This window comes from Dermochelys coriacea, chromosome 10 (genome assembly GCF_009764565.3).
Source record: "Dermochelys coriacea isolate rDerCor1 chromosome 10, rDerCor1.pri.v4, whole genome shotgun sequence".
NCBI lineage: Eukaryota > Metazoa > Chordata > Testudines > Dermochelyidae > Dermochelys > Dermochelys coriacea.
In genome coordinates, this window is record NC_050077.1 from 39,184,740 (window position 1) to 39,206,668 (window position 21,929).

At 45.3% G+C, this 21,929-nt stretch overlaps 1 protein-coding gene across 3 annotated transcripts in view; it reads left to right on the top strand.

The window, feature by feature from the left end:
• The window catches only part of CCDC78 (coiled-coil domain containing 78), a 59,160-nt gene that overhangs the window by 18,866 nt on the left and 18,365 nt on the right, over window positions 1–21,929 (top strand). For all 3 annotated transcript variants that reach the window (XR_005295218.2, XM_038418553.2, XM_038418546.2), the window contains exons 2-5: window positions 7,897–8,034; window positions 8,309–8,440; window positions 20,323–20,409; window positions 20,723–20,902. Coding sequence is in view for 2 of the 3 variants with exons in the window: in XM_038418553.2 (XP_038274481.1) it covers window positions 7,897–8,034; window positions 8,309–8,440; window positions 20,323–20,409; window positions 20,723–20,902 (537 nt within the window). In the remaining variant the exon portion in view is untranslated. The remainder of the gene's footprint in view (window positions 1–7,896; window positions 8,035–8,308; window positions 8,441–20,322; window positions 20,410–20,722; window positions 20,903–21,929) is intronic.

The window sequence follows — 21,929 nt, forward strand, 5'->3', positions numbered from 1 at the left end:
GCACCCCCCTCCCCCCGGTATTAATACATACTCTGGGTTAATTAACAAGTTAAAAAGTGATTTTATTAAATACAAAAAGTAGGATTTAAGTGGTTCCAAGTAATAATAGACAGAACAAAGTGAATTACCAAACAAAATAAAATAAACCACACAAGTCTAAGCCTAACACAGAAGGAAACTAAATGCAGGCAAATCTCACCCTCAGAGATGTTCTAATAAGCTTCTTTGACAGACTAGTCATCTTCTAGTCTGGGCCCAATCCTTTCCCCTGGTACAGTCCTTGTTCCAGCTCAGGTGGTAGCTAGGGGCTTTCTCATGAATACAGCCCCCTTTGTTCTGTTCCACTCACTTATATAGCTTTGGCACAAGGCAGGAATCTTTTGTCTCTTTGGGACCCCACCCCTTCTTCTAAATGGAAAAGCTCCAGGTTTAAGGTGGATTCCAGTACCAGGTGACATGGTCACATATCCTGTGAGCCTTCATTCTTCCCAGCCTGACTCACAGGAAGGCTTGCAAATAAACAGAGCCATCTACAGTCAATTGTCCTAATTGATAGGAGCCATCAAGATTCCAAACCACCATTAATGGCCCACACTTTGCATAATTACAATAGAAACTCAGTTATATTTCATATTTCTAGTTTCAGATACAAGAATGATACTATTTATACAATAGTATGACCACACTCAGTAGATTATAAGCTTTGTGATGATACCTTACAAGAGACCTTTTGCATGAAGCATATTCCAGTTACATTATATTCACACTCATTCGCATATGTTCATAAAATCATATGGAGTGCAACATCAGACATCCCTCCCCTATTCCTCTTTTTTTTTTTTCACTCCCTGTCTTTTTGAATCTAGGTTTGGACAGACCTTGAGAAGTTGCTCAGACTTTTGGCTCTCTCAGAGCATTGCATTTTATCCACACATAAGAGACAGGTTCTTATCTAAACTCGTGACCAATAGGAATAATAGAGATAATGAAAAGGATAATAAAACAGGGATTAAGAACTTGCATTTCTTTAACTCTTGACAATCACTCTTCAAGTTCTCCCAGCTTTAACCCTCAAGGCCTGCACACCACCATTATAGTCTCGCATCTCAACTGCCATTCCAACTAAAGTATTATCCATGCTTGGGAATAATCCCAACTCAGCCACTGGTAGCCAGTAATCCTGTGGCTGTACCATGTAGACAAGAGCAAACAAGAGTTGGCACTGATTGAACTAATTACAATTTATCTCACTGATATCCAGGGGTACACACTGACTAGTTCAGTTGGTGGAAACTCCTTTAGGTCTTGGTCTACGTTTAGGTGGCAGCACCGGTGCATCTTCATTGATGACTGAGCTGGGGCTATTTCTGAGTGTGAATGAGAGCTGATAAGGACTAGACAGGACTCCCTTTGAAGATCACCACCAGTCAAATGGCTGTTGGTCAGTGGAGGGCCCTCACTTCTCCTAGGACATCATTTAATTTAGGCAAGCAAATGGCTTTTGGAAGAGCTAACTTCAAAATGTGTCTTGCTTCAGAATTTGGCCATCTTTCCACCCCTTGGCTCAGCTAGACAAAGATAGCTAGGAGGGACCCTCCCAAACCTATCATCTGCAGCTTGGATAATGTTCAAGGACAAAGGTTTTTAAGGCCCGGTTTGACGAAGCCCTAGCTGGGATGATTTAATTGGGGTTGGTCCTGCTTTGAGCAGGGGGTTGGACTAGATGACCTCCTGAGGTCTCTTCCAACCCTAATCTTCTATGATTCTATGACATCCTGTTGACAAGAGGATGGGACAGAGGTTGCAAGTATTATAGAGATCAAGAAAGAAATGCAAGAAAGTAGATTGTCCAACAGTATCTATTACCTATCCTAGAGCATGGAGCTTAAATAAGAGCATGGGGGTGTTTGGGTATGGGTTTTGGTTTAAGTCCATCTCTAAATCGAATGATACTTCAAAGGCTTAAAGTATTATATTTTTACTGAAAACATATTCTACTATACTATACGGTGGTAAGGATGCAGTGGGGCAACTAACTAGAAAAGGTTAAGGGGTGACTTGATCACAGTCTGTAAATACCTACATGAGGAACACATATTTGATAATGGGTTCTTTAATCTAGCAGGCAAAAAGGTATAACATGATCCAATGGCTGGAAGCTGAAGCTAGACAAATTCAGACAGGAAATAAAGTATACATTTTTATCAGTGAGGGCAATTAACCATTGGAACAATTTACCAACAGTCATGGATTCTCGATCACTGATAACTTTAAAATCAAGATTGGAGGTTTTTTCTAAAATATTTGCTTTAGGAGTTATTTTGGGGAAGTTCTATGGCTTGTGTTATACAGCAGATCAGCCTAGATAATCACAATAGTCCCTTCTGGCCTTGGAATCTATGAATCAATGGACTCAAGGTTTTCTGGGATGCGGAATAAAGAGTTCAACTTCCTCTCCTAAATGTAAAGTCACCTCCCTCCCTGCCCAATAGTGGGAGAGAAATTTAATATCCCAGAAAGAAGAGATACTGTCCCAGTCATATCGGCCTGTCCTAGAGGGAGGACAGTCATGGGGGATACCTTGTGGCATTAGAACCATATGATACTGGGATTCCTGCCACATAATTTGGGTCAGATGTAAATCAGAGGACATGGGGGCCATGATTCTAGCCCATGTAGTTATCAGCACTCAAATACCAGCTGTGTCTGCCAGTCATGCTCTCTTGGTTGTCAGGGTCTGTCCCATATGATGATCTCCTCAGCAGCAGAAGCCACCACAGCATTCTGCCAGGACTGCACACGCAGAACTGGGGCTGTGAGTGACTATGGGCCGACTTCGAACCATTCCAGCATCATCACTCACTTTAACCTGCAGGTGGTGAGTGTGGACCTAGGGTTTCAGTGTTTGGGTTTTCACATCTGTCTCAATGCATTTTCTCATGTTTATTTCTTTGTCCCCTATAAATTATGTTCAAATGTAGCCAACTTAACATTGCTAAATGTTAACTGAGGAAGTATTAGGACTTGACCTAGGAATTGTACTTGATCCGACTAGTGGTTTATCTAATGCAGTATCCTATGCCTCACAGTGGCCAGTACCAGATGCTTCAGAGGAAGGTGCAAGAAACACATCTGAAAGCTTTGCTTTTTTCATTCTTTCTGACTCTCAAGCCTCCCTTTAGATTGTGAGCCAATCCTTTGTCTACCTAGCATCTGGTAGGAGAGTCTGCAGAGTCAAACAAGGACCCTGCTCTGCATGACTCTGGAGACTCTCAGACCCTGGCGCCTCTAACTAACTGCCTCAGTTCTTTGAGTTCTGACTGATTTTTCCTGTGTCTCTCACAGCATCTCCATAAATAGCCTAATCCAGTCTGATGCTAGCTGAAAATTGTGGCTCTTCCTGGAGCTGAGAACCTGTGGGATGGGAGTTTAAGAGAGAAGCCTCTGCTAAAGATGTCCTTGGTGGCTTTCTACTGGGTTGTCAATCAGCTGGCAGGTTCCCCATATCCAAATTGAATGATCAACTACAGGTGAATGTTGTCTTAGTGGCCATTTTTCTGCATTCAGAGCCAGTGTATGATCTCTGTCACACTTGTGTAAATCCCAAGTAACTCCATCCTAGTCAATGGATTTACACAGTTGTGACTGAGCTCAGAATCTGGCTCACAGTGTATAAGCTGCACCATGCAGGCCTTTCCTATTATATGGTCTGCATTCATGGAATGCCATGTATTCATTAAAAGGGCTACACAAGCAGGATGAGAGATGGTATACAAGCAGTTTAAGTAAAAATTCTTGACTGCTTGATGGCCTAGTGAGTAAAATATTGTACTGTCTTGTAAAAGGCCTGAATTGGGGAGGAATATATTGTCTGTTTCTTGAGCAGGCTGAAACTAGGGGTTTTGTGAAGATGATGCTTAAGAGAGGGTGGAGGTGCGACGGGCAACCTCACTCAGGCCAGGTGTATGCTGCTGGAGCATAGCCAGGAAGACTTGGGATAACACATGCAGGAAGCATCTGATTGAAATGGGGTAAAAGAGATTAAATAGTCCAAAGCGTAACACAGGTGTCCCATTCAGCCAAACTGGCTGTTTCCATAGGCTGGGGTTCTCAAAACAACCACAGGGAGTTAAGTACTAGAGCTGTGTGGGAAATGGTTTTCCCATCTCAGGAAAATTTTTGAGATTTGGAAAAATTTTCCCATCCCAAATTGGGGTGAAAAATTAAAATCTCAAACATTTTTGCAAACCGAAAATCCAAAAAGTGTTTTGGTTCGGGTCTGTCGAAATGTTTCCATTCAATTTTGACCTTTTGACATTAACATTATTTTTTTCTACTAGAATTAATTTCAATTGCAAAAAAACAAATCTATTTCAAACCAAGAAACCTGAATTTTTCATTTTGAATATGTCGAAACAGAATGTTTTGACAATTTGGAAACTTTTTTCCCCAATTTTTTCCCAAATAGGAAATGTTGTTGAAATGACATGTTCCCATTAATGGTTTCAATTTTGACAAATTGGTATTTTTTTTGACAGAAATATGTTGAGTCAAAAAATTCCCAACCAGCTGTTAGGCACCCAACTCCCATTAAAGTTCAGTAGGATTTGAGATTCAGATATCTAATTCCCTGAGGTTTCTTTGAAAATCCTAACCTTTACCTCTAGCCCTGGTGTCTGACACACACCCATGCTGGGGGTAGCAAAGTGAAGGATTCCCTGTGCTCTGATGCCTGGAGATATACGCTACTAGAAAGAGACAAAGGAACAAAATAATTTCTTAAGTTTTCACAAGTGAAATGAGTCTTGATGATCTCAGCTCCAGAGGTGAGATTGGATATTGTCATCTGTGTGCCTTTAGTTGGCACTAGATGAGACTTATAGTTCATTTCAGAAATGGCAGGGAATAGATTCCAATGTCAGTTTTATTTTACTTTCCCCAGAGTGATTCCAAGTTGACCCAGCTGCTGGAAGAAGCCCTGGGTGGGAACAGCAAGATCAGGGTTATTTTCTGCCTGTCTCCTACCTCAGATTCTCAGCACCTAGCTGCTGTGCTGAAGACCTGTATAGCTCTCTCGCAAGTTAAGAACTTCCCTGTTTTACATGACTACTTTGTAGAGGTACAGTTTAGATCCCAAATCCCTAGGTTCTGGCCTCAGCTGGATCTTTGCTGAGAGGAATCTAAACATTTAATAGGACTGGGCTGCTGAACACTGAATATTAAGGCTGCTTAAACTGCAACATCTATGTCAGTATGATGGTTGGGTTCATAGTGCATTGTTCGTTGGGTTAAAAACAGGGCTAGGTTTGTATCTTTTGGTAACTCATTAAGCTATGTTCAACTGCATGATTCAATTAAACTCAACCAGTGGATGTTGGAGTTTGGTGATGTGGTGCTTGCATCCTCATGTTGTGATGATGCCCTGGAAAATTTTGCACTGTGGGAGACAAGAGCACAGAAAAGATGAGAAGGTTGGCTACTTTCCCCCTGCTGTGCTTTTTCTCCTGCCACTTCTGCTCCATCCCAAAAACCTCAGTCCTGCTTGGTGGCTACTGCCATGTGATCATGGATATTTTGAATTTTCTGAATTTAGCAGGTAAACTCAAACCTGAACCCGACATCTTTTGATATTGCCCAGCATTAGGGGTTTTCACACCATCAGGGGCTGGGAACATTGGAGATGATGCTCTGTCTTGAGCACAGAGGCAAAGCTCTTTTCCATCCCCAGGGGCTAGTTATATAATTAGCATTTCAACCTCCAAAGATTTTTTTTCTCTTCCAGACACAGGGTAAGTATACTCCATCTATAGGGAGAGGGTGCTTTATAAACCAAGGATTAGGAGGTGGGTGAAAACCCTTAATTTCCCCTCAGAATAAATATTTTGACTCCCTCCTTTGGTGTAATGAGTCCCCTTGGCATATGTCTGGCATTCAGCAAGTGGCACATCAGAAGATGGCAGTCCCAGTTTTGTGTGTTTCAGTTTAGCCTCATTTCTCCAGATCAGAGACATCTCAGTACAGAATAACTTCTTTGTGTTCTGGAAAGGTGCAGGCAATGTTCCTCTTTACACTAAATTCATCCCAATTTCTACATTTTAGGAAACAGATTTCAGAGTAGCAGCCGTGTTAGTCTGTATTTGCAAAAAGAAAAGGAGTACTTGTGGCACCTTAGAGACTAACAAATTTATTAGAGCATAAGCTTTCGTGAGCTACAGCTCACTTCATCGGATGCATTCGATGCAACTGCACTTCATTCAATGCATCCGATGAAGTGAGCTGTAGCTCACGAAAGCTTATGCTCTAATAAATTTGTTAGTCTCTAAGCTGCCACACGTACTCCTTTTCTTCTTGAGACTGAAGCACACCAATCCATGCCAAACATCCTGGAGTTCCTAAAGATGTGAGAGTCATGCATCCCAGCCATCCCACGTTGATGTCGGTGAAACGTCCCTTTTGATCCACCAGTGCTTGCAGCACCATTGAAAAGTACCCCTTGTGGTTTAAGTACTGGTTGGCAAGGTGGTCTTGTGCCAAGATAGGGATATACATTCTGTCTATCGTCCCACCACAGTTAGGGAACCCTATTGCAGCAAAGACATCCAGTATGACTTGCACATTTCCCAGAGTCACTGCCTTCAGAACATCAGTGATTGCATTGGCTACGTGGATCATAGCAGTCCCCACGGTAGATTTGCCCACTCCAAATTGATTCCCAACTGACTGGTGGCAGTCAGGCATTGCAAGCTTCCACAGGGCTATTGCCACTCGCTTCTCAACTGTCAGGGCTTGTCAACTGTCTCATCTTGGTATTCCTGCACTTCAGGGTGGGGGAAAGCAACTCACAAAGTTCAAGGAAAGTGGCCTTCCACATGCGAAAGTTTCGCAGCTACTGTGAATCATCCCATACCTGCAACACTATGCAGTCCCACCAGTCTGTGCTTGTTTGCTGGGCCCAGAACTGGTGTTCCCCTGTATCAGCCCCACTGCTGCCATGATGTCCCAATTGCCACAGCCCATGCTTTCAGGAATGTCTGTGTCCATGTCCTCACAAATGTCCTCGTGCTGGCATCTCTTAGCCAGGTTCTGCACATACTGCAGGATACTGCGCAAGGTGTTTACAATGCTCACAACAGCAGTGGTGAGCTGAGCAGGCTCCATCCGTGCTATGACATCTGCATGGGTAACCCAGGAAAAAGGTGCGAAACGATTGTCTGCCATTACTTTCACAGAGGGAGGGAGGGGAGACTGATGATATGTACCCAAAACCACCCGCGACAATGTTTTTGCCCAATCAGGCATTGGGAGCTTAATCCAGAATTCCAATGGGCAGTGGAGACTGCAGGAACTGTGGGATAGCTACCCACAGTGCACCGCTCCGTGAGTCAATGCTAGCCGTGGTATTGAGGACGCACTCCACTGAATTAATGTGCTTAGTGGGGACATACACAATCGACTGTATAAAATCGATTTCTAAAGATCAACTTCTATAAAATCGACCTAATTTCATAGTGTAGACATACCCTTAGTTATTTAAAAGAATATGATCAGCTATGAAGAATATGGGAAAGATACAATAAATATACAAGTGAGATGTTTACTGAGACCCTTATACAGCAAAGAGGGGGACCTGCTGAGCTTTCCTTTAAAACCTCTGGTACATGCCATGGGAGCAATCAGGATACCAGACTGGATGTGTTATTCGTCACTTCCTCTTTGGCAGTTCCTAGGAGCAGGTGTAGTCATTTGCTCCACCTCATAAACAAAATGAAAACCACACCCTCTAGCAACCTGAGTTGATAGCAACCTAATCTATGCCATCCATAGAGAAAAGAACTATTGGCAGATAAAGATTTTTGTCACCAAGATCCCATCTCTGGTTCTTTCTTTGCTCCTCAGTCATTGCTTACTCAGTACCGGGCAAAGATCCTGGCCCTTCACCACCGACTGTATGAACACATGGATCTTAGGAGTGCCAAGGAGAGTGAGAGCATAAGCACCCTCCGAGAACAGGTCCAGTGCCTCACCAATGAAAACGTAAGTGTGAAATGCAAATTTGTCTTCAGTGCCTTTCCTGCATACTGAGTCAGGTGTTTTGAAAACTTGATCCTAATCGCAGGATGAAAATGGCAACTGGCAACTCCCTTTCCAATCTGTTAAAGCCACTGTATGCAGAAAGCTGTGTTTTCTCATCATGTAAGCTGTTTGTTCTTCCCTTCCCCCAACCTGCCTATCTTTGCAGTGCTGTGCACGGGGGAGATCTTGTCTCTGCTCAGCATAGGGAGTCACTGACGTTGTTTTGTGTACCCAGGTGCAGCTGCAGGATAGGAACGAAAGACTGTACACAAAGATTGGAGAACTGCAGGAGAAGATGGGGAAGCTGGCTGGTTCCAAAATGGACTTGTCATCCAGATTGGTCTTCAGCGAGGAGGAGAAACTTAAGGTAATGCATGCATCTTGGGAGCTGGAGATACTTGAGCTGTTGAAGGATTCCCAAGAATCCTTGGGAAATGTAAAGATATTCTCCCTGAAGGTCTATAAAAACATGTGCACTCCCCAACAGCCAGGGCTACTCTACTTATTCCTTATAGGTTTCAGTGGTAGCCGTGTTAGTCTATCAGCAAAAAAAATGGAGTCCTTGTGGCACCTTAGAGACTAACGCATTTATTTGGGCATAAGCTTTTGTGGGCTAGAACCATCTGATGAAGTGGGTTCTAGCCCACGAAAGCATATGCCCAAATAAATGTGTTAGTCTCTAAGGTGCCACAAGGACTCCTCGTTTTTATTCCTTATAGTTACTTCTGCTGGGGAAGGCTAGGGCTGGTGCACAATGTCAGCTTCCAGATAGCCACTATTCCACATCACTTCCTTCTGGAAAAGGCTGAGATGTCTCAGAATGTGTATCACTTAATCTCATAGTTTCTATTTGTCCTTTATACTCTTCCTCTTTGGGGTTATGAGGGAATCCGGTCTTCGACATCTGCACAGTTCTCAGCTGATGTGTCTCAGCATCAGCATATTTTAATATTAAGGTGCAAAACTCTTCTCAGCCTTACCTATGGAGCTGTGGTCAGTGCCTCCATAATAAGCTGGTGCTCAGATCACAATAGGCATGTCTGCTTGCAGATCTCTTTTGTGCTTATATTTTTGGTCTAGACCTGTTGGCATAATCAGTAACACTGAAGTGTTGGCCTCAATGGCAGTCCCTGAACTTTAACTGACGCCTTGTCTACACTATGAAATTAGGTCGAATTTTATAGAAGTTGGTTTTGGAGAAAGCGTTTTTATACAGTCGATTGTGTGTGTCCCCACACAAATGCTCTAAGTGCATGTAGTCGGCGGAGTGTGTCCACAGTACCGAGGCAACCGTCGACTTCCGGAGTGTTGCACTGTGAGTAGCTATCCCACAGTTCCTGCAGTCTCCGCCATCCAATTGAATTCTGGGTAGAAATCCCAATGCCTGATGGGGCTAAAACATTGTTGCGGGTTGTCAAGGTTCCTTCCCCACTCTGAACTCTAGGGTACAGATGTGGGGACCTGCATGAAAACCTCCTAAGCTTACTTTTACCAGCTTAGGTTAAAACTTCCCCAAGGTACAAACTATTTTACCCTTTGCCCTTGGACTTCCACTGCCACCACCAAATATCCGGGTTTATTTTTGAGAAAGCATTGTTTGGAAACATCTTTCCCCCCAAAATCCTCACCAAAACCTTGCACACCCCTGCCTGGGGAAGGCTTGATAAAAATCCTCACCAATTTGCATAGGTGACCACAGACCCAAACCCTTGGATCTTAAGAATAATGAAAAAAGCATTCAATTTCTTACAAGAAAAATTTTAATATAAGAAAAGGTAAAAAGAATCACCTCTGTAAAATCAGGATGGTAAATACCTTATAGGGTAATTAGATTCAAAACATAGAGAATCCCTCTAGGCAAACCTTAAGTTACAAGAACGACACAAAGACAAGAATATCCATTCTATTCAGCACAGTCTAATTTCTCAGCCATTTAAAGAAATCATAATCTAACGCATATCTAGCTAGATTACTTACTAAATTCTAATACTCCATTCCTGATCTCTCCCCGGCAAAAGCATTACCCAGACAGACAGACCCTTTGTTTCTCCCTCCCTCCAGCTTTGAAAATATCTTGTTTCCTCATTGGTCATTGTGGTCAGGTGCCAGCGAGGTTATCCTAGCTTCTTAACCCTTTACAGGTGAAAGGATTTTTCCTCTGGCCAGGAGGGATTTTAAAGGTGTTTACCCTTCCCTTTATATTTATGACATGCCCCCCAAATCACAGCTAGGGTGAAACACTGGCTGGGATTTCTTCCTGGAGCTCCAGGAAAAAACAGAGTTAATAAGATACATGCACCTCTAAATATACTACCAAGTATGTAAAGACTAACAATATTTTCCACATCTCAAGGACGATTTTAACCACTTGATTCGGGGAAACTTTCACGGGAGAGTGCATCAGCCACTTTGTTAGAAGCTCCTGAGATGTGTTGGATGTCAAAATCAAAATCTTGGAGAGCTAAACTCCACCGAATAAGTTTTTTGTTATTTCCCGTGGCGGTATGAAGCCACTGTAGCGCAGCATGGTCGGTTTGCAGGTGGAAACGCCGTCCCCAAACATATGGGCGTAGCTTTTCCAGAGGGTAGACAATGGCATAACATTCTTTTTCACTGACTGACCAGTTGCTTTCTCTCTCAAGACAGTTTTTTGCTGAGAAACACTACAGGATGGAATTCTTGATCCGGTCCTTCCTGCATTAAAACTGCTTCCACACCATGCTCGGACGCATCTATGGTTACTAGGAACGGTTTGTCAAAGTCTGGGGCCCTTAGTACAGGGTCAGACATGAGTGTCACTTTAAGTTGGTTAAAGGCCTTCTGACACTCTTCGGTCTACTGAAAGGCATTTGGCTGTTTCTTTTTGGTTAGGTCTGTCAGTGGGGCGGCGATTTGGCTGTATTGCGGTACAAATCATCTGTAATAACCGGCCACGCCTAAGAAGGATTGAACCTGTTTCTTTGACTTTGGGACAGGCCACTTTTGGATAGCATCCACTTTGGCCTGTAGGGGGTTGATAGTTCCTTGACCCACCTGGTGTCCAAGGTAAGTCACTCTGTTTAGGCCTATTTGACACTTCTTAGCCTTAACAGTCAGTCCTGCCTCCTTATGCGCTCAAAGACTTTTTGTAGATGTTCCAGGTGTTCTGCCCAGGAATCCGAAAATATGGCCACATCGTCAAGGTAGGCAACTGCATAGTTTCCTAATCCCGCTAGGAGACCATCTACAAGTCTTCGGAAGGTGGCGGGTGCATTCCGCAGCCTGAAAGGGAGTACATTAAATTCATACAGCCTGACATATGTGGTGAAGGCTGATCTTTCCTTGGCAGATTCATCTAGCGGTACCTGCCAGTACCCCTTGGTTAAGTCCAAGGTAGAGATGAACTGGGCCAATCTCAGTTTCTCTAATAGTTCATCTGTGCGTGGCATTGGATGGATGTCTGGGCCAGTTACAGCATTTAGCTTATGGTAGTCCATGCAAAAACATATCTCCGGCCATCGGGTGGCAAAATCCATGAAAGTCAGTATGTACTGCTTTCCTCTGGGTGTCTTTTTCGGATACCTAGAATATCCACAGCTAATCGCTGAAATGGAACTTCAATGATGGGGAGTGGCTGGACAGGGGCTTTGACCTGGTCTTGGGGTTTTCCCACTTTTTGGCATATCTCACAAGAGCGGACATAGGTAGAAACATCCTTGCCCATTCCCTCCCAGTGGAATGACCTCCCCAACCTCCCTGTTCACCCCAGCATGGCCACTAGGATGATTGTGGGCTAAGCTCAAGAGCTTGACCCGGTACTTAGTTGGAACTACCAACTGTCTCTGAGGATGCCAGTCTTCCGGGTGTCCACCAGAAAGAGTTTCCTTATATAAAAGTCCTCTTTCTACAACAAACCTGGATCGATTAGAAGAGCAGAGAGGCGGTGGGTTGCTCCGTGCCGCCGTCCAAGCTCTCTGGAGGCTTTCATCTACTTCCTGTTCAGCCTGGAACTGTTCCCTTGATGCTGGAGACATCAGTTCCTCATTGGATTGTGGACCTATTCTTGGTCCCTCTGGAAGCGATGTAGGGGATGAGGCTATTTCTGTTGACTGTGAACCGCTCTCCACTGGTGCACTAATTTGGGGTTCAGGCTCTGGCTGAGCCTCTTGTGTAGGGTTATCGGCTCCTGCCGGTTCAGGTTCGGTGGGGCCCTCTGGGGTTGGGGTTGCAAGTACTGGATTCAGTGCTGGCAATGGGTCTGGTGCTGGTTGTTCCGCCAGTTCTGGTTCTGGGACTGGCTCTGTCTGGGTCTCTGGGACTGGATCCACTACTGCTGTTGCAGACTGGGCCTGGGGTCCGGGTCCATCACCTCTGACTGGGTCCTGGTAGGAGTTTCCAGAACAGCGCTCGGCGTGACGGCTGGTTTAGTCTGGCTGCGGGTGACCATTCCCACCCTTTTGGCTGACTTCACATGATTGGCCAAGTCTTCCCCCAACAGCATGGGGATGGGATAATCATCATAGACTGCAAAAGTCCACGTTCCTGACGAGCCCTTGTACTGGACAGGCAACTTGGCTGTAGGCAAATTGAAAGAGTTGGACTTGAAGGGTTGAATCGTCACTTGGATCTCTGGGTTGATTAAATTGGGGTCCACTAAGGAAGCATGGATAGCCGACACCTGTGCTCCAGTGTCCCTCCACGCAGCAACCTTCTTCCCGCCCACACTCACAGTTTCCCTCTGCTCCAAGGGTATCTGGGAGGTATCTGGGCCTGAGAACCTCTGGTGTGATTCCGGTGCAATGAACTGTAATCTGTTGGGGTTCTTGGGGCAGTTTGCCTTCACATACCCCGGCTCGTTACATTTAAAACATCGTCCAGCTGACGGGTCACTGAGGCGAGGTGGGTTGCTGGAGAACGGTGTGGTGGGATGATAAGGTGGCTGGAGGGTTCCTTGGGGGGTAGATGCGGCCTTGGGCGGCCCCCAGTAGTAGGGTGTGGTCTGAGCTTGTCCCTTCTGGTATCCGCTCCAACTGTGACCAGTTTTTTTCTTCTCTGCCACCTCCACCCATTTGGCTCCAATCTCCCCCACCTCGATTACAGTTTTGGGCTTCCCATCTAGGACGTATCTTTCTATTTCCTCAGGAACACCCTCTAAGAATTGCTCCATTTGCATTAGGAAGTGCAAATCTTTTGGAGATTTAACACTTGCTCCTGATATCCAGGCATCCCAGTGTTTCACAATGTGGTAGGCATGTCGGGTAAATGACACATCTGGTTTCCACCTTAGGTCTCTGAACCGTCGATGGGAATGCTCGGGGGTTAGCCCCATTCTGACTCTCGCCTTGGTTTTAAACAGTTCATACTGGTTCATGTGTTCCTTAGGCATTTCAGCTGCCACCTCAGCTAAGGGTCCACTGAGCTGTGGCTTCAGCTCTACCATGTATTGGTCTGTAGAGATGATGTACCCAACGCAGGCCCTTTCGAAGTTTTCTAAGAAGGCCTCAGTATCATTGCCTGTCTTGTAGGTGGGGAACTTTCTGGAATGGGAAGTGGTACCTGGAGAAGGATTGCTAGGGTTTGTTGGTATATTCTGCTGAGCCTTTGCCCTCTCCATCTCCAGTGCATGCTTCCTCTCTTTTTCCTTCTCCTCCTCCCCATGCTTCCTCTCCTTTTCCTTCTCCTCCTGTTCTTTGGCCCTTGCCTCCAGTTCTTTGTCCTCGGCCTCCATTGCTCTCCTGTGGGCAGCCGCTTTGTGGTGTTCTGCCTCTTTCACTGCCTCCCTGTCTTTGTCCTTTGCCTCCATTTCTCTCCGCAGGAGTTCTATCTGTCTTTCGTGTTCCTTTTGTTTTTCCTCAGCCTCAAATCTGGCTAATTCCAGCTTTTGTTGAACCGTGGAGTCTGTCATCCTAACCTCTCTGTTTTTAACTAACTTTACACCTGAGGTTTAAAAATAAAACAAACAAAACTTGGCTTGTAAAATTTTGCTGTGCTGAATATGATACCTATGTTCTCTGATAGTGATTGTCAACCTACAGAGAAATCCAAAAAAAAAAAAAAAACCTAACACTTTTGGCTCCAGGAAAATAGGCAGAAAACCCCTCTAGTTGCTCTTAGGGGGGAAAAAACCTTCAGGTCTGTGAAGACTGGTGAATTTCCCTGCAGGAGGTTAACTATCCTGCTTTTAGATAGAGAAAACTCCAGCTCACAAAAGGCAATTCCCTTTTGTCTCTGCTTTGGGGCGAGAGCAGAGACAAGACGGACTCCAACTACTTCCAGTTGGAAACCTGCTTTCCAGCAGCCCAAAGGAAAAAAAAAATTTCCTTTTCAAATCTGTGCTTCTGGTTCAAAAAAAATCTCAAAATGATTTCAAGTTAATCCCACTGCTCTGCCACCATGTCAAGGTTCCTTCTCCACTCTGAACTCTAGGGTACAGATGTGGGGACCTGCATGAAAACCTCCTAAGCTTACTTTTACCAGCTTAGGTTAAAACTTCCCCAAGGTACAAACTATTTTACCCTTTGCCCTTGGACTTCCACTGCCACCACCAAATATCCGGGTTTATTTTTGAGAAAGCGTTGTTTGGAAACGTCTTTCCCCCCAAAATTCTCACCAAAACCTTGCACACCCCTGCCTGGGGAAGGCTTGATAAAAATCCTCACCAATTTGCATAGGTGACCACAGACCCAAACCCTTGGATCTTAAGAATAATGAAAAAAGCATTCAATTTCTTACAAGAAGAATTTTAATATAAGAAAAGGTAAAAAGAGGATGGTAAAATCTGTAAAATCAGGATGGTAAATACCTTATAGGGTAATTAGATTCAAAACATAGAGAATCCCTCTAGGCAAAACCTTAAGTTACAAGAAAGACACAAAGACAAGAATATTCATTCTATTCAGCACAATCTAATTTCTCAGCCATTTAAAGAAATCATAATCTAACGCATATCTAGCTAGATTACTTACTAAGTTCTAATACTCCATTCCTGATCTCTCCCCGGCAAAAGCATCACCCAGACAGACAGACCCTTTGTTTCTCCCTCCCTCCAGCTTTGAAAGTATCTTGTTTCCTCATTGGTCATTGTGGTCAGGTACCAGCGAGGTTATCGTAGCTTCTTAACCCTTTACAGGTGAAAGGATTTTTCCTCTGGCCAGGAGGGATTTTAAAGGTGTTTACCCTTCCCTTTATATTTATGACACGGGTGGTTCTGGGTACATATCGTCAGGCCCCCCTTCCCTCCATCCCTCCGTGAAAGCAAGGGCAGACAATTGTTTTGCACCTTTTTTCTTGAGTTACCTGTGCAGACGTCATACCACGGCAAGCACAGAGCCCGTTCAGCTAACCGTCACCATATGTCTCCTGGGTGCCGGCAGACGTGGTACTGCATTGCTACACAGCAGCAGTTTATTAACTTTTGGCAGCAGACAGTACAGTATGACTGGTAGCTGTCGTCGACGTAGACCTGGGTGCTCTTTTAAACGACCTCGATGAGGTCGGGGCGCCTGGGCAAACATGAGAATGACTCAGCCAGGTCATTTCCCTCTTAAGTTTAGTCTAATGGTGATTGAGTCCTACCGGCAGTGCACTGTCTTGTAATCAGCAGCCAGCAGAAGACAATGGCCAGTAGTCATACTGCACCGTCTTCTGCCGAGCACCCGGGAGATGACGATGGCTAGTGGTCGTACTGCACAGTCTGCTGTCAGCAAGATGTATAAAGATAGACGAAGTGGCTCAAAACAAGAAATAGACCAGATTTGTTTTGTATTCATTTTCTCCTCCCTCCCTCCGTGAAATCAACGGCCTGCTAAACCCAGTTTTGAGTTCCATCTTTGAGGTTTTGAGTTCTATCCTTGAGGGGGCCATTCTGTTTCTCGCAAAGCCACCCCCTTGTTGATTTTAATTCCCTATAAGCCAACCCTATAAACCATGTTGTCAGTCGCCCCTCGCTCCGCCAGACCAACGGCAAACAATCGTTTCGTGCCCTTTTCCATGGATTGCCTGAGCAGGAGCAGATGCCTTAGCGCAGCAAGCATGGAGCCCGTTCACCTCACCACAGCAGTTATGAGCATTGTCAACACCTCACGCATTATCGTGCAGTGTATGCAGAACCATCACCTGAAAAACCAGGTGAGGAGGCGACAGCAGCGCGGTGATGAGGACATGAACACACTTTTCTCTAAAACCGCATTCCCCTGCAATTTGGAGATCATGGTGTTAATGGGGCAGGCTCATGCCATGGAACACCAATTCTGGGCCCGGGAAACAAGCACAGACTGGTGGAACCGCATAGTGTTGCAGGTCTGGGATGATTTCCAGTGACTCCGAAACTTTTGCATGCGTAAGGGCACTTTCATGGAACTTTGACTTGCTTTCCCCTGCCCTGAAGCACCAGAATACCAAGATGAGAGCAGCCCTTACAGCTGAGAAGCGAGTGGCAATAGCCCTGTGGAAGCTTGCAATGTCAGACAGCTACCAGTCAGTCAGTTGTCTATTTGGAGTGGGCAAATCTACTGTGGGGATTGCTGTGATGCAAGTAGCCAATGCAATCATTGAGCTGCTGCTATCAAAGGTACTGACTCTGGGAAATGTGCAGGTCATACTAGATGGCTTTGCTGCAATGGGATTCCCTAACTGTGGTGGGGCTATAGACGGAAAGCATATCTCTATCTTGGGAACGGACCACCAGGGCAGCCAGTAAATAAACCGCAAGGAGTACTTTTCAATGGTGCTGCAAGCACTGGTGGATCACAAAGGACGTTTCACCAACATCAACGTGGGATGGCTGGGAAAGACTCATGACACTCGCGTTTTCAGGAACTCTGGTCTGTTTAAACCACTGCAGGAAGGAATTTACTTCCCAGACCAGAAAATAATTGTTGAAGATGTTGAAATGCCTATAGTTATCCTTGGGGACCCAGCCTACTCCTTAATGCCCTGGCTCATGAAGCCGTACACAGGCACCCTGGACAGTAGTCAGGAGCTGTTCAACTATAGGCTGAGCAAGTGCAGAATGGTGGTAGAGTGTGCATTTGGACGTTTAAATGGTCGCTGGCACAGTTTACTGACTCGCTCAGACCTCAGCAAAACCAATATTCCCATGGTTATTGCTGCTTGCTGTGTGCCCCACAATCTCTGTGAGAGTAAGGGGGAGACATTTATGGCGGGGTGGGAGGTTGAGGCAAATCGCTTGGCTGCTGAATACGCGCACCCAGACACCAGGGCGGTTAGAAGAGCACAGCAGGAAGCAATGTGCATCTGAGAAGCTTTGAAAATAGTTTCATGACTGGCCAGGATACAGTGTGACACTTCTGTTTGTTTCTCCTTGATGAAAAACCACCCCCTTGGTTGCCTCTAAATTCTCTGTAAGCCACCCACCCTCCCCCCTTCGATCACAGCTTGCTTGCAAAGGAAATAAAGTCACTATCATTTAAAAAACATGTATTCTTAATTAATTGAGTATAAAAATAGGGAGATAACTCACAAGGTAGCCCGGGTGGAGTGTGGTAGGAGGGAAGGAAAAGGCCACTTTAAAACTTGTTGAATGCCAACCTTCTGTTGCTTGGGCTGTCCACTGGGGTGGAGTGGTTGGGTGCCCGGAGCCTCCTACCCCGCGTTCTTGGGCGTGTGGGTGAGGAGGCTATGGAACTTGGGGAGGAGGGAGGGTGGTTAAATAGGGGCTGCAGCGGCAGTCTGTGATCCTGCTGCCGTTCATGAACCTCCACCAGACGCTGGAGCATGTCCGTTTGATCGCGCAGTAGCCTCAGGGTTTCCTCATGCCTCCTCTGATCTTCCTGTCGCCACCTCTCCTTATGTTCTTCGGCCACCGTCCTGTAGTCTGCTATTGTGTCCCTCCACACAGCAGTGCCAGACGACTGCATGAGCTCAGAGAACATTTCATTGCGCATCTGTTTTTTTCGCCGCCTTATCTGAGGTAGCCTTTGGGACGGAGGAGGGAGGCTTGAAACATTTGCAGCTGCTGGAGGAAAAAAAGGGAGTGAAGTATTTTAAAAGATACATTTTACAGAACAATGGCTATACTCTTTCACAGTGAACAATACTATTCACATTCCATAGTACATGTGATTTTGGTACAAGGTCGCATTTTGCATCTTATATTGAGTGCCTGCAGCTTTGGTGTTTAGAGATCACACATGCAGGGCCGGGTAACAGAATTCGGCTTGCCGGCGGCCATGGTAAGCCATAGTCTTTCGGCTTCTGCAACCTTCATAACAGCAGCCCCCTCCTTTCCCATACCAAGCAAAGCCCGTTGAGTTGGCCATTTAGTGCTGCAGTTTTCCTGTTAACATGCAGCAGCAGAAACCAAACTAACCCCCTCCCCCATCCAATTCTCTGGGATGTTCGCTTTTCCCCTCCCGCCACCGCCTGGCTGGTATCAGGGAAGATCCCTGCTAGCCAAACGCGAACAGCTCAGCACCAATGGCCCTCCCCAACCCACCCACCACGTGGCTAACTATGGGGTGGATTTCTTTTCAGCCACAGGAAACAGCCCAGTAGGAGCGGGCACCTCTGAATGTCCCGTTAATCAAATTCCCCTATTTCAACCAGGTTACCATGAACAATAACACTCTCCTGAGGATAACACAGAGAGATAAAGAATGGATGTTGCTTGAATGCCAGCAAACACCGGGACCATATGCTGCCAGGCTTTGTCATGCAATGATATCAGATTACTTGCTACTTGCATGGTGTGGTAAAGTGTCCTACCATGGAGGACGGAATAAGGCTGCGCTCCCCAGAAACCTTCTGCAAAGGCTTTTAGAGTACTTCCAGGAGAGCTTCATGGAGACGTCCCTGGCGGATTTCTGCTCCATCCCCAGACACGTTAACAGACTCTTCCAGTTGCTGTACTGGCCACGAATGCATCCCAAGTCCTCAGGGTCACTTAATTTTTTAAGATTAAAAAAGTTTGCTTTTATAACATGTATTATATTTAAAAAGGTACACTCACCAGAGGTCCCTTCTCTGGCTTTGTTGGGTTGGGAGGGTATTTCAGTCAGGGGGATAAAAAGATCCTAGCTGTCGGGGAGAACGGTGTGCTCTCCTCAAGCTTGTTCTCCTCCTCCTCATCTTCCCCATCTGCAAAATCCTCAGCCATGGCAGAGTGTACCCCTTCATCGGAGTCCACGGACAAGGGTGGGGTAGTGGTGGCAGCCTCCCCTCGAATTGCATGCAGCTCAGTGTAGAAGCGGCATGTCTGGGGCTCTGTCCTGGAGCGTCCATTTGATTTTTTGTTTTTCTGGTATGCTTGTCAGAGCTCCTTAAGTTTCACGCGGCACTGTATTGTGTCCCTGCTGTAGCCTCTGTCCCTCATGGCCACTGAGATTTTCTGAAATGTTTTGGCATTTCGTCTTTTGGAACGTAGTTCTGATAGCACGGATTCCTCTCCCCATACAGCAATCAGATCCAGTACCTCCTGTTCAGTCCATGCTGGAGCTCTTTTTCGATTCTGGGACTGCATGGTCACCTGTGCTGATAACCTCGCCTGGCCAAACAGAAAATGAGATTCAAAAGTTCCTGGGGCTTTTCCTGTACACCTGGCCAGTGCATCTAAGTTCAGAGTGCTGTCCAGAGCGGTCACAATGGTGTACTGTGAGATAGCTCCCAGAGGCCAATACCTTTGAATTGCATCCACACTAACGCTAATTCGAAACGGTGATGTCGATTTCAGCGCTAATCCCCTCGTTGGGGAGGAGTACAGAAATCAGTTTTAAGAGCGCTTTGTCGAAAAAATGGCTCCGTTGTGTGGACGGGTGCAGGGTTAATTTGGATTTAACGCTGCTAAATCCGACCATTCTTGGAAGCTAGTCTGCTTTCTCTTGGCCACATACTTAGTCCCGATTCAGTCACTGCTCAGGCAGAATAACCATTGTCTTCAGTGGGACATTTATCTGAGTGAGGACTGAATAAAGACTGTAGGATTTGGCCCATAGATTGCAAACATAAATACGAGGGCTTCTCTTTTTCATACAACTTGTCAGGCTGGCTAGTCTGGCATTACCTTGGCAAACTGGAACAGGCACATACCACCTTTGCAGTGAAGGGGGAGTCAGAGACTCTTGAACAGATTCTACAGGGTAAACAATCTCTGATTTCAAAAGAAATCTTACCTCTCATTGAAGAAATCTTTCGTCTCATTGTCCCTGAAACCCCACTTATGTCCTGTAGGCCCTAATTTCAGGAGACTGGAATTTCCTGTTGTGGATTTCTGTACCTGAGATTACAGTGCAGTCTTATTTGTGTGTCTCATAGATTTCTAAGGACCTCATTGATCTCCAGATTGAGACAAATAAAATGAGAGAGAAGTATGTGGCAGAGAACTTTGAACTGAAAAATATGGTATGTGACACTATAATACTGCATTACATTCTGTATGCATTAACCCACCTCTGCTGCTCTTCATACTCATCCTCTGTCAGATATACTGACTCTAGGGTTAGAATCTTTGGTGTGCACTTAATACCCAGTTTGTCCCTGACTCTTGCTAGAGCTGTCATTCTCCCTTCACTTGCATGAGCATTAAAATGCACTCCCAAACTTGTCACTTATGTGCTAAACCTGATGAGAACCTGTTTTGCCAAGTGAAAACCTAGAAATGTTACACTGCCCCACCCAGTTCCCGTTGTAGAATTGTGCCTCCTGCACACTGTAGATCCCGACCCTGGAGAACCGTATTCTGGAGTTGGAGCTCCACGATGAGAAGGTCACTGGGGAGCATGATGCCCTACAGGAACGCCTGCACACTGTGGAGACCAATCGCAAGGAGCTGGCTAATGAGTACATCATTCTGAAAAGCAATTATATGGCCCTGGGCAAAGAACATGAACAGGAGGTGAGTGAGACCTGTTAACCTGCTGAGTTTTCCTCACAATGCAGGCTTTGCTCTCAGTGATGCTGCCCTCCTCCTCCTCTGTGCACATGGCTGCCTGCTGCCTCTTCAATTTCTACTTTGCTGTGGCTGGAGGACATCCTCCTACTGGGCCTGGGAAAGAGCATGGATGTGAGCTCCTCACAGAGGAGTCTTATTTGTTAGTGCATGAACCAGGATGTGTAATGGACCATAAACAGAATAGTGAAACTGACTAGACATAAAATATTGTCAGAATAAACATACTGAATGAATGGAGAGGGATTTTTTGGGGTACTTTCTTTTAGTAATCTTAGTTTCTTTTACCCATGGGAGGTATGCAATTTTCATGTGGAAATATGATTTTCAAGTTGAAAGGTATCCCTTTTAAATTTAAATTAGTTTTAATGGTATAGTAATAACACTTAGTATATTCATCCAACGATTTAAGAGCACTTTACAAAGGGAGGTAAGTGTCAATAGGTCCATCTTACAGTTAGGGAAATAGCAGCACAGAGATTAAGTGATTTGCCCAAAGTCACACAGCAAGTCAGTGGCAGAGTCAGGATTAGAAACCTAGGGTGAAATCCTGGTTTCATTGAAGTCAATGGGGCCAAGATTTCACCAGTAGGCTCTTGACTTCTTCTGCTTTAACCACTGGACTCACTGCCAGAAGCAAGTGATTTTGAATTAGCTAGTTAGGACTAGTCACAATGTGTGGCTTTTGCTCATTATTTTTTCAGTACAGATTTTTCAAAAGCAGTCTCAGGTTCAAAACCCCCAGTGATGTCCTCAGGACACAATGAGCCTCTGACACTCTTCTAATTATGAGCTGTCTGTGAATTTGCCAGTATGTTGTCATGGCTGCTTGGCCCAAAAGCATCTCTGTGAGCTCATTCAGGAGCTCTTGTAAATAACAGGGAGAGTCTCAGAAGCATTATGAAAACAATTCTGTGTTTCTATTCACAAATTGCTCTGTATCTGTCCAAGGGAAATGAGATTGGCTGGATTG